The 15,407-nt window shown below is 39.9% G+C and overlaps 1 protein-coding gene across 4 annotated transcripts in view; it reads left to right on the top strand.

The window, feature by feature from the left end:
• Positions 1-15,407, top strand: part of CPEB2 (cytoplasmic polyadenylation element binding protein 2) — a 96,253-nt gene that overhangs the window by 76,951 nt on the left and 3,895 nt on the right. For all 4 annotated transcript variants that reach the window (XM_067530290.1, XM_067530288.1, XM_067530289.1 and 1 more), the window contains one exon: positions 15,349-15,407. This exon is cut by the window's right edge and continues 3,895 nt beyond it. In XM_067530290.1, coding sequence (XP_067386391.1) covers positions 15,349-15,407 — 59 coding nt within the window. The remainder of the gene's footprint in view (positions 1-15,348) is intronic.

Below are 15,407 nucleotides of genomic sequence, written 5' to 3'. Positions count from 1 at the left end.
CCAAGTTGACACTGATAAAACTGCTATTTAGAAGCACCTGGACAGCAAGGAAAGTTACATAAATGATATCAGTTTAAGTATGTTGCTGCTTTGGAAAACTGTTGGTAGTGGTTGGAGTTTATCATGGAGAGAGTGTTCCCAAAAATAACCTGGGTAGAGGAGGAAGGTTAGAGTAGTGGAGATTCCCTCTCCCTCATAGTAGGTCAAAGGCTGAGAGGAAAATAGTACTTCACATCAGAGCCTCCTGGCTTTTGTGAGAAGATTGAATGTTAAATCCCTTTAAGGAAATAGAGGAGACTAAGGAATAGCTTCATGCTTTTCAGACACCTGTTACCTAGAGTATGAAATAAAAGTTGAAGCCCTCAGGTAGGATCCTGTGACAGAATCCTCCTTCCCAGCAATTCGGTGTGTGGGGCAGGAGAGTGGACTGGGACTTACCATGAAGGCATTAGTTTTACTGGTGAGACCTCCCCACCTCATCATCTGTGTCAGTCTCTGGTTAATAGGTTTATAGTCCTTTGTCTAGTAGGTGTTTATGTGGGAAGCAGGATGGCCATGTGGTTGGTGTTCTGGACTGAGTCTTAGGTTCAATTCCTGCTCTGCCACAGATATGCTTTGTGAGCTTGGACAAGTCACTAGTCTGTCTCTGCCTCAATTCCCATCTGCAAAATGGGCACTGTTCTACCTCACCGAGGGTATAGAATACATTAATAATTATAAGGAACTCTGATATTACAGTGATGCTGGCTATAAATGGGTAGACAGTAAATTTATCGAGCCATGATGAAAAATAATAGTAATTTAACTTTTCTAAAGGAACATTGAAGGGATATTGTCAGATTATGAATCCTGTTTAAACATTCTTTACCTGTGTTACTGGGAAACTGAAACAGGAATATCAGAATGACTGTACTGGGTTAGACCCATGGTCCATCTAGTCCAGTATCTTGTCTCCAGTAATGGCCAATACTAAATGCTTCAGAATAAGGTGCAAGAATCCCACAGGAGGCAGATGTGATATAATCTGCCCCATGAAGTTCTCTTCCTAATCCCCAATAGAGATTGTTGTAAACATTGGGGGAAGAGCGAGAGGGAATGCATGTGTGTGTTTGTGCTCATGTTCCAAAACACTTTGCTTGCGTTAACTGGTATAACCTTGGGGATATTCTTGTTATCCAGGGTAAATGTCCAGCCCCTCTAAATTCTCAGCTTCAGTGGCATACTGTGGTAGTCCAATTCCACAATAGACTTACGCTGTGAGTGGAAAAAGTATTTCCTCTTACCAATCTTTATTTTCTGCTTTTCATTTTCATTGAGTGTCATCCAGTTCTTGTGTTGTGAGACAGACTGGTGCTTTGGTTCTCCCTATCTTCTCTGTACCATTCATTCTTTTATATACTTTAATTGTGTCCCTTTTTGTCCCTTGTCTTTGAGGTAAACAGTCCCAAACTTTTCAATATCTCTTTATATGAATTTTTCCATGTCCCTAACATTTTAATTTCCCTTCTCTGAATCCCCTCTAATTCTGCTATATCCTTTTTGAGATAGATATTCCACACAGTATTCCAAATGAGTAGTATAGCATGAAATGGTACTATAATATTTTCTGTATTATATGCATCCTAATATCTTATTTGCCTTTGTGACTTCAGCTGTATCATGCGCAGAAGTCTTCATTGATTTGTCACAATGATGTCTCGGTACCTTTAATGAGTTAATAACGCTAATTTACTACCCTGTAAGGAGGAGGTATAATTCAGATTTTCCTTTCCAATGTATATTTGCTTTGCATTTATTTACCTCGAACTTCATCTGCCATTGTGTTACTGATTCACCTAGTTTGATTAGGTCCCTCTGAAGTCCCTCACGTTATTCTCTGGATCTGACTAATTTAAATTACTTTGTCATCTGCAAATTTTGCTATCTCTGTGCTTATCCACATCATTAATAAATATTAAACAAGGTTCCTGGTATTGGAACCTTAATACATTTCACTGTTAGCCTTTTGCCATAATGATAATTGACTATTTATTCCTGTTCTTTGTTCCTTAATTGTTAACCAACTTTTGATCCAAGACAAAACTCTGCTTTATATCCCATGGCTACTTAGCTTCTTTAGTAACCTTTTGTGAGAGACCTTATCAAAGGCTTTTAACAGTCTAAATAAATGTCAGCAGTTTCTCTTTTGTCCATAACTATATTGATCCATTCAGAGAATTCTAATAAATTAATGAGACATTATTTCTCTTTGCAGATACCAGGCTGGTTAGACTATATCATATCATGATCTTCCAGGGATTTCAGTATACTGGTTTTAATTGTAATTTCAAATGCATTTACAGGTACAGAAATAAGATTTACTAGTCTGTATCTGGATCACCCCTAGAGCCCTTTTTACATATTGGTGCAACTTTTGCTACCTTTCAGTCCTGACTATAGTCGCTATATTTAATTAGACGAGTGAATGTTTATTGCTGGCAGCTGAACTACTTCATCTTTGAGCTCCTTCAGCTTTCTTGGATATATACCATCCTGACATAGTGACTTGCTGTTTTTTAGATTATCCATTTGTTTCAGCACCTCTTCTTCTGAATCCTCAATGTTTGATAGTATCTCATCTTTATTTCCGGAAAAGAGGAGTTTTGATGTAGTTATCTTCCAACATCTTCTGATGTGAAGACTGATGCAGAGAAATCATTTAGTTTCTCAGCAATGTTCTTATCTTCTTTTAATTGCCTCCTTTGTGCCTTGGCAATCCAGAAGACACACTGATTCATGTGCAGGCTTTATGTTTCTGATATACTTGAATAATCTTTTGTTTTTGTTTTTTATACTTCAGCTATTTCTTCTTCAAAATCTGTTAGTCCTCTGAAATTCCCTCTTACATATTACTTACTGTAATTTATATTCTAAATAATTGGAACCTTGAATTTACCTATTAAACTCTTATGTTTGTCTTTTTCATTTTACTCTGTTGGATCAATGAGAATAGAATAGTAAATTTCAACTTTGTTTCCTAGTCCGTTTCAGTTTCAGATTGCTGTAATGCTATAGTATTGGGGTTGTAAACACTGCAGAAGAATGATTGAATTCTAACAAGCTGCTTTCATTAACTCTTTTCTTCTTTTCTATTAGAACATACTTAATGTTAATATTAGGTTTTGGGAGACCTAAAATATGGGCCTAATGTTTCAGACATTGTCTTTAAAATGTAACAAACTTTAAGCAAGGCAGTTGTTTTGATTATGCCATTTGAATTTGTTAAATGTGGTATCCTACCCATGGAGCTATTATAAATAATTTATGTTGAAATGTTAGATTTGTACAGTAAATCATGAAGCTAGTGGTGGCCATGTTATCTGTAGTCAGAGATAGCTTCTCACTTTTTCTAAAGGAAAACAATATTCTAGAACTATCAAATTGTAAGCTATATAATAGTGTGACCATATTATTTTATCCTGCTAATTCTACTGTTTGTTGCATTCAATTGTTGCATCATTTCAGATTAGTTACATTCCCATATGTTTGTACAATAACCTGCATAATGGGATCCTGATTTTGCTTGAGGTTTCTGTATTGTGCTTTTGCCCAAATACTGACATATAGAAAAGAGTTCAACTTATAAATACATTAAGGGGATTAAGTCTTATACTTTCAGACAGATGCACGTAGTGTTAAAAACTGTATAATACTGGATCACAATTTCTGAAAGCTTTGAGACACTTATGTTTTAAATAAGTAGTACACTGATGCTGAGGTTAAGAAAGTTTTTGGGCCAGAGTGTATTTGAGAACTATCAAAAGGCAAAGAACATAATGCTTTTGTTTTAAATTCAGTATTTTGTATGAAGAGTGTCAAATGAACAAAACATTGCTTACTTGTTTGCCACGTTAACAACTAGGTAATTGTGGTTGTTGGACTCTTGTTAATTTCCAGCATTAAATTTCACATAAGAAATCCCAATTTCTAACACTAAGGTTCTTGTAGCTGTTAAATGTTGCAAATATATAAATTCTCCATGCTGTGGTTTTGATTAGTTTTTCCACTGTAACTATGGTAAATGAAAGTGTAATGAAGCTGTAAAACTAATTCACTAAACTGGCAAGCAGAAATCTCCTGAGCTTTTCATTTTTAAAAAATGCTTATTAAAAATGAAAGATGAATTAGGCTACCAGAAATTAGCTGTCCAGAACAGATCATCATATGTCCTCAATATCTTTTGTTGTTCATTGGGTATGCATTTGAAAGCAACTTTAATGCATTTTTAATTAAAGGGAGGTTTTCTGTCTTTCCCTTCCTCATATCTTTCTCTTCCTCCTGTTACCGAACAATTTATCTTAGGAAGTTCACTTGCAGGAGCCTAGGGATAGCCGTACAGGATCAGACCAGTGGGCCATCTAGTCTGGTATCCTGTCTCTGCCAGCAGCAGAAGCTTCAGAGGAGGGTGTCAGAAGTCTGATGTGGGCGCAATTATGGAATAAATGGCACATAAAGGAAATATTACCTAACCCCTGTGAGTTAGAGGTTGACTTGTGTATGGAAGCATGAGGGGTTTTGACTTCTAACAAAAAGTCTGCTTTATTTAGTGTAACTGTTTACTTTTTTTTGCTTTTCATGTTCGTTAATTGTCCCTTTGCTGTTGTGCTGAGGGAGAGGGTAAATCCAAGCATCCAAGATACCTTCTGTGTTTTGTATACTTCTGTCATAATCTTCTTGTTTTCTGTCTCATCGCTAAACTAAATATTGAAGGAAACAAGCTTGGATAGATGTAATCTAGAGGCAGAATTTGGTCCCCTGTCCTGCTATTGCTTCAAAATAGGCAAAACCATATATCTGTGCTGAGTTCTATTAAAATTTATGGCTGTGTGCACACCCATTTCTAACAGAAAGATTGGAACTTTAGGCAGCAAGTCGTATTCTTCAAGTACAGTCCCTACGGGTGCTCCAGTGTAGGGGTGTCTGCGTCTCTGCATTGCTGAGTGGAGAACTTTGGTAGCAGTGTCCGTTGTGCCCGCACATGCACTGTCTCCCCTTGTGCTGCACCATGAAGCTAGCCAGCGCACAAGGGAAAACCGTCCTCAGTTGCTTCTCAACCGCCCCTGGCTAGAGACAGAACATTTAGCAGTCCATTAGCAGATTGGTAAGTTCCCTTTCAACTGTAAATCTTTTACTTTGCAAACCTTCAATTTGCTTCCTTTATTGTTTTTTATTTGGCTCTACCAAAAGAAAATAAAAATAACAAAGAAGAAAAAGAAAACAAAAGAAATGACTTTGTTGTGCGTTGTCCCAGTGGTGGGGGGACCTCATTGCACAAGGGTATGCCTGGCCCTGCAGGCTTCAAGAACTGTCGCACTTGCAATGAGGCAATCCCAGTCGCAGACAAGCACTGTCAGTGCATGCATTGTCTGGGCAAGGGTGGCAACCAAAGCAAGTGCTCCCTCTGTTAACAACTTAGACTGAGATCCCGCAAAGACAGAGAGCTCCACCAGAAGATCATCTTTATGGAGGCAGTTCTCCAACCACAGCCCTTGGGCAGGCATGAGTCTTCCCTGCAACCTCCTATGTTGAAGGGCAGTGGGTCAAAAAGACAGTCAGAGGAATCCTTTAATAAGTCAAGGAAGAGAGTCAGGAGTCCTATTAGCGAGCCCAGGATAACTGAAAACAATCTCCATCTCCCTCAGTATCCTCAGCACCACCCACATCGAGACAGTCTGGTGCCCAGACCTCCTGTAGACTGTCAGGTATCACTGATAAACACACAGATCCTTTGGACATGGGCACTGAAGTTGTAGTACAAAAGGACAAGGACAAACGCCCTAAAACGCTCCCAGTACACAACTCTGTTTTGGTACTGCTAGTGACACCTGCTCATTCGGTACTGAATAGGTCAGCACAGGCAAGATCCCTAGCACCGGCACCGGCGCCACAGTGGTCAGTACTGACACACAGCCAGCAGTCTGAAGACCAGATTATGTTACAGGGCCCCAACTCTCTGCAGAGAAAACCAACACATCGCTCCATTCCCTGAAAGATTCAAGGGCTACTCTTAGGTCCCCAGGAATCTACACTCCATGACAAAAGAGATTGTGTAGTGGTCAATACCATCAGAGACCATACTTATCCCAGTTTATGCCTCAACGCAATTACGAGCCTCAGAGAAAGGTGAAATAAATTCTCTAGGCACAAGCCCTTCTGGGCCCAGCCGTCTACCCAACCACGCTCTCAAAAACATTTTTGATGGGCAAGTCAAGGCGCCGTGAAACCACTCCCAACAGCCATCTACCCTGTGTGGCCATTGCCTGATAGCATTCCACAGAGCTTGGGAGTGCATAACCACAGACAAATGGGTTCTGGAAATCAGAAATCTGTTACTCCATCCACTTCACCTCTCTACCCCCTCTACATCACCCTTCCCCGTCCCTCCTCAGGGACCTCTCTCATGAGAGTCTGCTATAGCAGGAGAAAGACCGCCTCCTGCAGTTAGGAGCCATAGAACCAGTACCTCAACGTCTACGGGACAAAGGGTTCTACTCTCGATATTTCCTAATATCGAAAAGAGAGCTTGGAGACCCATCTTAGACCTCAGAGCTCTCAACAAGTTAATCAAAGCTCAGAATTTCAAGACCTTGTCAATGATCATTCCCTCATTAGAACAGGGAAATTGGTTTTCGGCCCCCTACAGGATGCCTATGTCCACATTGCAGTAGTATCGGCTCACAGACGCTTCCTAAGGGTCACCCTAGGAAACAAACATTACCAGTACACAGTCCTGAGAGTGTTCTCCAAAGTCCTCTTCGTTGTAGCCTCTCTATGCTTTCAAGGGATTATGACCTATCCCTACCTTGACGACTGTCTTCTCAGGATCCAGTCTCTACAGGAGGCTTGTTGAGCCACTGAACACACAATACACTTGTTCACTGAGCTAGGCCTACAAATCAATTCCCAGAAGTCAACCCTTTCACCGGTCCAACATCTAGAGTTCATAGGAGCTGACCTGGATGCTCTACAGCTCCTTCCTTCACAGGACAGTTTCCTATCCTTGGTATCGCTTATAGACCTGGCTCAATGCATCCCACAAATGTTGGCCAGAGTTTGCCTCCAAATTTTGGGGCACATGGCAGCCAGCACCATGATAATCCTGCATTCCAGGCTTCAGATGTGATGCCTTCAGATACGATTTGGCTCAGTACACAAACTGAACAAAGACTCTTTACAAAAGCCCCTGTTGCTGCCCTCCAGGACAGAGACTTCTTGAACTGGTGGAGAAACCCAGCCAATGTTGGCAAAGGGATTCCCTTTTTCCAGATGCCACTGGTGGCAGTTCTCACAACCGACACATCCAAACAACTTGAAAATACAAAGAAAATGATCACTTTCAGAGACATACCTACATATCAACCTCCTCAAGTTGAGAGCAGTCAGGAATGCCTGTGCTCATTTCCTACCGCACATTAGCAAAGTCTCACATAAAGGTCTTCACAGACAATATAGCCTGCATGTATTGTATCAACCATCAAGGGGAAGCCAGATCGCCCTCCCTGTGCTCAGAAGCAATGAAGCTGTGGAACTAACACCTTACTCACAATGTCACCTGATCTGCAGCTTATCTCTCAGGCATGCAGAACTCAGTAACGGACAGTCTGAGCCACAAGTTCTCACAACCATGAATGGGAGATGCTCCCGTCAGTACTCCAAGATGTATTCACACTTCAGGGAACACCATCCATAGACCTGTTTGCCACTCACCAGAACAGGAAGTAAAAGCAATACTGCTCCAGAGCAGGGATCAGCCACTGCTCCCTGCGTGATGCTCTTCTCTTTCCTTGGAACATGGATCTTGTGTATGCCTTTCCCCCATTTCCTCTTCTACTAAAAGTCCTGTTCAAGATAGAGGGACAGAGCTCACGTAATCCTTATTGCCCACACATGACTGAGACAAACCTAGTATCCTTATCTGATGCAGCTCGCGATGTGCCCACTGACCTCCCTTCCAGTCACACCGCATCTCCTTTCTCAGGACAAGGGCTGCATTCTATACATCCCAACCTGGGGATCCTCCGCCTCAAGGCTTGGCTCTTACGTGGTTCCACCCTTTAGAATTCACATGCTCAAAAGAGGTACAGGAAGTCTTGTTACATAGTGGAAAGCCTTACACACGATGCACTTACCTGCAGAAATGGACTAGGTTCCAGGCTTGGTGCTTGTCCAGGCAAATCTCTCCAGTCGCAGCATCTCTCTCTTATATTCTCAATTGTGCCCTATTCTTAAGAAATTGGGGCTATCCCTAAGCTCCCTTAAGGTCCATCTAGCATCCATCACAGCATTTCACCAACCTGTAAAAGGGCACTCAATTCTATTGAACCCAACCACCAAGAGGTTCCTAAAGAGAATAACAAACCTTTACCCAAAACCTTGCCTTCCTACCCCTTCATGGGCCTGGTGCTGAAAGGGCTCACAAGACCCACTTTCAAATCTATGGTCACCTGTTTGCTGTCACATCTATTCATGAAAACAGTCTTCTGAATTGCAATTACCACAGCTAGACAAATTGGGGAAATACAAATCCCCTGTATTCGATATTCTTCCTAGATAAGGTCACACTTAGACCTCACCTGAAGTTCATTCATAAGATGGCCTCACCATTTCACATAAATCAGTCCATTCATTTTCCATCCTTTTACCATAAACTTCACTGAGACAATATGGAGGCTATTCTGAATACTCTAGATGTCAGGAGAGCCCTGGCGTTCTACCATGTGTGGCTAAGAGCGGCCTGTTCTGCCACTCCACGGGTCCTGCGCTCTTTTCGGCTATGCTGGTGGTATAGCTGGGTGGGAGCAGGGGGGGCCGGGCCCGCCCTTTTCCCCGGGCCCCGAACCAGGAACCCTGTGAGGAGTAGCCTCAAACTGCTTAGTCTGTGAGAGCTACTACCTTCCCTGGGTCGCCTGTCCATGACCCCACTGCTCGTGGTCTGCTTCCTGGAACTGGGGAGAAGGTTTTCCCCCCCTCCTTGCCGTGGGTTTCTTTGTCCCTGCGATCCTCCCCTGTTTGGGTGAGGTTACCCCACCTCAACTCCGTTGCTCAGTTGTCTGAGTGGCTGAGTCCTCTTTCAGGCTTCTATGCCTATGACCCTTGGCCCTGCCCAGCCTAACTCCTGTATCTTTTGTGTTGTGGTAGCAACAGCAATCACTCTAAGCTCTGTAGCGGCTCCGCTCTGCTCCTCCTCTCAACTCCCTTTCAGCTGCCCCTATCTGCCTGACAGGGAGGCTTTTAACTGCTGGGGCAAACTCCTTAATTGGCCTTAGCTGGCCTAATTGACCTGGAGTAACCCCAGCTGAATCACCCAGGGAACAAGGATTTGTTGATCCTGGGGCTAATATATATATACCCTCCTATAGCCATCAGGTCTGGCCCTGTCACACATGATAGGACAAAAACCTTCAGGAAGTCCCCTAGGCTATTCCTTTCCATTGCGGAAAGATCTGAGGACTAACCTATATCAGCCCAAAGACTTTCCAAGTGGGTCTCACATGCAGCACAAGAGGAGACCGCACATGTGTGGGCACAATGGACACTGCGACCAAAGTTCTCTGATCAGCAGAACAGGGACACAGACACACCTACAGTGGAGCAGCCATAGGGGGACACATCTCGAAGAAACATGGTTACTGCACAGAGTGAGTAACTACTTCTTGTGGTGTTAATACATGAGCCAAAAAGAATACAGCTTGACTTGAAGATCCCATGATGAGTTTGCAAGGCTTGTATTTAGAAGAAAAATCCTTTTATATGTGTAGTGAACAAACTTAATTTGAGACACTGACAAAAATAATTCTCTTCAAAATGCCATTTTTATTGAGTTCTTCAAAGTTAGGACCTTTTTTAAAAGATTTTTCCTTCATGACGTAGTTTTTGCCCAATCCAATAAACTATTGTTGAGAGAATTAATAGTCTTCAGTTCTATATTTACAGTTTCCAAATTGACTTAAGTATAAAACTTCTTGAGGATGACTTTGTGTTAGATTTGGTTATTTGTTAATGCTTTCATTATTTGCCGCTTTGCCCTATAGATTTATTTAAGAAGTAAGATGTATCAAAGGGACTTTTGGTCGTCTTTGTTATTTTATTCATATAAAATACTGTATGGACCTATTTGTCAAGTCCATTCAGAAATGCAATATTTTTTCTAATTAATTTTCTAATACTACTTTTATAGACATCTACTAAACTTTATAAAGGAACTTAAATATACACTTAGATTTTAATTTTTTCTTGTGTTATTTCAATTAACAGGTACAAAACAGAATTCAGTCTTGTGGAGGTCTAAGATTAATTAGTCCAGATTTATGCTGTCCCCTGTGGTTTTTTTTTTTTTTTTTTTTTAAGAATATGGGTAATATTTAAGTGTAACTAATTACTTTCTGTTAAGTCAGCTAATTTTGAAGCTTTCTTAAGACACTGAACAGTAGTTGCCAATAAGGCTGGATTAAGGACTAATACCTATGTTTTTGGAGGAGGGAAAGGGAATGATGAAATAAATGAAAAGGGAATAAATGAAAAGCTTGACAAAGAACACAATTTTGCTCATGAGTCTTGTTTCTACACCTGTGTAAAAAAAACAAACCACACACACACACTCACTCTCTCTCTGATGTATTTCCTAATGCTAATATGCCTCTTATCTGCAGCCAAGGCCTGCAAAGTTCTTAGAAAAAACAGGAATTTATGATGATAGAAGCTTTAACTTCTGAATAAACTGTTCTGTTTCATGGCATTTAGTTCACCAGAAATTTTGAAGAGTCTTTGGGTGCCAAGAAGGCAGCTGGAATAGTAGTGCTCCCCATGTGTATATATGAAGGAACTGGGTACGTTTAGTTTGAAAAAGATATGGGGGGGGTGGGCATGATTGTGGTCTTCAAATACTTGAGAGACTGTCATAAAAAAGATGGAGAAAAGTTGTTCTCTCTTAACCCTAGCAGTTCCAAAACCAATTGTTTGCGGTATTGAGAAATTTCTTCTTGTCTCACTGAGACTTTTGACAAGTTTATATGAAGACAATTGAAGTCCCCATTAATATAATTTTATTAGACTTTGTTGTGTCTTTGATCTCTCTCAATGTTCTGAACTAAATTTCCTTCTACTGATCAGTAGCAGTACAAATCTTGCTTTGTATTCTTATAACGTGGGTTAGTATTTTTACCATGTGTGGTCCTCACCATTCAAAAGTTGTATCCAAATAGATTCTATGGGATATTTTAGATGCGGCACTCCTTTCCCATTCCTGCAATTTAATATGTTTTTCTTACATAATTTATACTCAGGAATTACAGTATCCATGTTTTGGTTTTGGTTTTTCTATTCATCCATGTTTTTGTAATGTCGTTTACGTCAAGGTTCTCTTCCCCGGTGACATTCTAGTTCACCTAATTTTGTTTCTCATCTTCCTGCATTCTAGCATTTGAATATAAATATTTATAGTTTTTATTTTTTGACCATGTGCCTATTTTTATTTAACTCCTTAGTCTGACACCATGTTGATTTTAATAAAAATTACTTCTGTGATCTTGACTTCTGCCTGACCCAGAGATGCTTTTTGTTGTCCTTAGCCCTCCCAGATCTATTTCGAACAATCCCCCAAATCATCACTTTATGTCCCAGCAGACTGATTTCACTTTGGTTAATGTCAAGCCCAATCCTTCTGTATAGGCTCTCCTTTCTTCACAGTGCTCCTCGGGGCCTAACAAATTTAAAGTCCTCCTCCTTACAACGTCTTCTGAGCCATGTATTGAGACCCTGAAGTTCTCCCTGCTTAGTTGGTCCTGCATGTGGAGCTGGAGGCATTTCATAGAAAGCTGTCACAGAGGCTCTGGACCTATGCATACTTCCTTGCAAACTAAATTTAGCTTCCAGGTCCTCACTTATACACTTTCCTACATCATTGGTACCAATATTTGTTATGACCACAGGCTTTTTACCAGTACTTGATAGAAGTCTCTCTAGATATTTCATGAGATTTTCCACCTTTGCACTCAGTAGGTGAGTAATCAAACTCAGTTACCATATACCTACCTATCTATGAGATTGTTTACATGGCAATGGAGTTTTTGGCAAGCCAGGGTTTGACTCTACAGTGCACTAGCTTGCCATGTACTAAATGCTGTGTGGTCCCTACTACAATGCACTAAAAGTTCCATAGTGCACTTTGATGTTTCAGAACTTTTAATGCATGGCACCAGAATCCACCCAGCAGTTAGTGTGCAACAAGCTAGTGCTCTGTAGATTAATATCATGGCTTGCTGCATATTAACTTGATATGTAGACAAGCCCTAAATTTCTAATGGTTGAATCCCCTATGACCAGAGCTAGTCTTCATTTCAACTGTGTAATCCCATCCTCAGGAGTGGTCTCTTCTGTACAATAGGAATGATCATCTCCTTTATCTCAGTTGGAAGGTGGGTCCTATCTAAAGGAGTGTATTTTCCTACCAGTTAAGTTGCATCCCATCATGAAAATTGACTTCTGCAACAGGAGGATAAGGGAATTCCATTCAAAGATAGTCCACTATGCAATGCCCTACATCTCTAGACACAGTTTTGTGTCTCTTTGCTGCTCCAGTTCTGCAGATGTGGCCTGAAGGTGGTTTGTTGGTCTCTCTCCTGGCTGTGGACTGCCTTCACTGGGTGCATACATATACCACACTTGCCATACCTTCTTCATTTGTGCAGTAAACTGAGTAACATCCATTTAGTCTTGTATGTCCATGGTTAGGGTTTGAATTCTAACTTGATACTAGATTATGCTAGGTGTGATCTTTCAATAATTAGAAGATTATTTAATGGGTTTTTTTTAATTACTTGAGTCGTTCTTTTCTTAATTAAGCAATATTTTCTTTCTTGTCTGTTTTGTAAAAGGTCCAAAATGGTATTAATTGGCATGGAGGATGAGGAAAAGGAGAACAGATATAGTGCAAACAGTTAAAAAGAAATGTTCTCATATGCTATAAGTTAATATACTGATTCAGTATTTTCATTGTTGAACTGAAACCACTGACGACTTTGGTGTCTATTCAAAGTCTAAGGAGCCATTGTTACACATTTCATGAGAACACTCTCCATAACAATAGATAGTCCAAGATCTTTGAGCCTGCACGCACTTATTCTTATTGAAATGTACTTCACTTGTTGCTTTAAATATAAAGATAGCTACTGCATGAGGTACCTATGCATATTAAAAGCTTTGAGTTTAACTCATAGCAAAGCAACTCATTGCAGTGATACAGAATGTAAAATTTGAATTAAAAATACAGGTTAGTGCAGTGAGTGTACTTCCTGGTTTTTCCCCCCAACACTTTTTATGTATTGTAGACCTATCAGGTATGATAATCACTCATGGAACACTGAAAAAGACGACTTTTGATGTAAAATATTTGTGGATTAACTTTAGGATTGTTTCCCTTTTCTCTTAAATTGATTAGTATTTGTTATAAGAATAGTGTGTTTCTGTGTGTGACAAACTCAAATTCAGTTTCAAGTGTTTGCATTGATTATCTATGTCAAGTGAAATAATTTTAGTTAGCTTGCAACAGAAATTCTTTTGCTTACTTATTAGAAAATATCTTTTTTTAAAGATAAGTGCTGATTAATATTAACATCAAAGTGGCTGTTTTTTGCCCACATTGCATCCAGTTTTCTCATATGTTTAAGGGTAAATTTGAAATACCTTTAAATAAATTTTTTTTTTAAATCAAGTTTTTACTGTTTCATACAGCAGTATGAAACTAGCAGGTAAGGGTGACCACTTAGCTCCAGAACAGATAGCATCTTTATGTAGATTTTTGCTAATGTGAAAGTATATCAACAAACTATCCATTTATAGCAGTCACTTTGTGAATATGAAGTGCTGCAACGCTGCTCTGACAGACAAATGACAAGCAGTATGTCATCTTAATAAAGTGAGGAAAATATGGTGGAAAACAATGCACTTTTTTAATAATGTGGTCAATTCCTTTGTATTTTGTTTTGAAGTTCTTTTTCCTCTCTGAACACAATCTGTTACAGTTCAGTCACACAGACCTAATGCAAAGTAACCATTGGACACTTGCCACTTTTCCATTCTGACAGTCAGATGCGTTTGGGAGTGGGGAAACTGTCTATAAAAGATGATGGGGTGTCTCTGGTAGTTTGAGTTGCAAAGATGGGCTTTTAATATGTTTTTACAAAAAAAACCCTAGAAATACATTGTATCAACAACCCTATCCTGTAAAGTTAAAATAGTATAGGAAGAGTTAAAGGAATACATCACCAAGGCTGATGGCTAAAAATTAGATCTATCTTATTCCAGAAATGGCACTTAATTTTCACACATGATCTGTGCACACAATCATTTTGTTTCTAAAACAGGATGTGAGCAAACTGGTAAGGTAGGTACAAATGTAACTTCAGTTTGCATACAAGCTTGATTATTGTATGATCAAATAATTATACATGCAAAATTGTGTGTGCATAGTTAGGGTATATCTACCCTGCAGTTAAACACCCACAGATGGCTCCCGTCAGCTGACTCAGAACTGTTTAATTGCAGTGGAGCCTTTGGGCTCAGGAACTCTCACCCCTCATGGGCTCCAGCCCGAGTCCGAATATCTAATACCACAGTTAACAGCCCTGTAGCTCTAGTCAGCTCACACGGGCCAGCAATGGGTGTTTAATTGCCATATAGACATACCCTTAGAGGTCAGGTTGAGGTCCCTTTTGAAAAAATTGGTATTTTTCACAACCAGTGCTTCTGTTTTAACCTTTATCAACACTATAAATTAACCAGATATTCTCAAGCAGTCCTTTATAACAGACTTAGTATATGCTCCTTGAAGCATGTCTGATAGCGCTGAGCACAACGTTTGCTCAATAAACAGTAGAAAGTAATGTGTATTGTGGGAGTGAATTTGGTAAAGGCAACTTGAAGCAAAACAGTTATTATACATGTAAGTGTGTAAAATAATTTACATTAAAAAAAAATCTTTTTGCGGCCAGTGAATGCTACTGCGCAATGTGAAAGTGACTAAGTCTTCCATATCCCTTCCTCCTCCTGATTTAATTTACACTTCTCCATGAAGGGACTAGACCCCAATCTCCACTTGCCTATAAAAACATTTGTGTACTTCTAACAAAAATCATGTTCTGGATATGTGTTCCTGTAGCACCTTCTGCACTATAACATTGATTGATGTTCAGACTTTTTTTTGTTGTGCAGCCATAAAACAAATTTAAAATGCTTAATCTTTTGACAGTGTTCTGAAATAGAAATACAAGACATTAACTAGGGTTGGTTTTGGTTTTTGTTATTTTCCAACAGGTGGAGGTAAAGCCATATGTGTTGGATGACCAGATGTGTGATGAATGCCAGGGTGCACG

This window comes from Emydura macquarii, unplaced genomic scaffold (assembly GCF_026122565.2).
Source record: "Emydura macquarii macquarii isolate MOO-44397 ecotype Brisbane River unplaced genomic scaffold, CSIRO-AGI_Emac_v2 contig_3062, whole genome shotgun sequence".
In the NCBI taxonomy this organism is placed as follows: domain Eukaryota; kingdom Metazoa; phylum Chordata; order Testudines; family Chelidae; genus Emydura; species Emydura macquarii.
The sequence above is the reverse complement of the archived record's forward strand: the minus strand, read 5'-3'. Positions and strand labels throughout refer to the sequence as shown.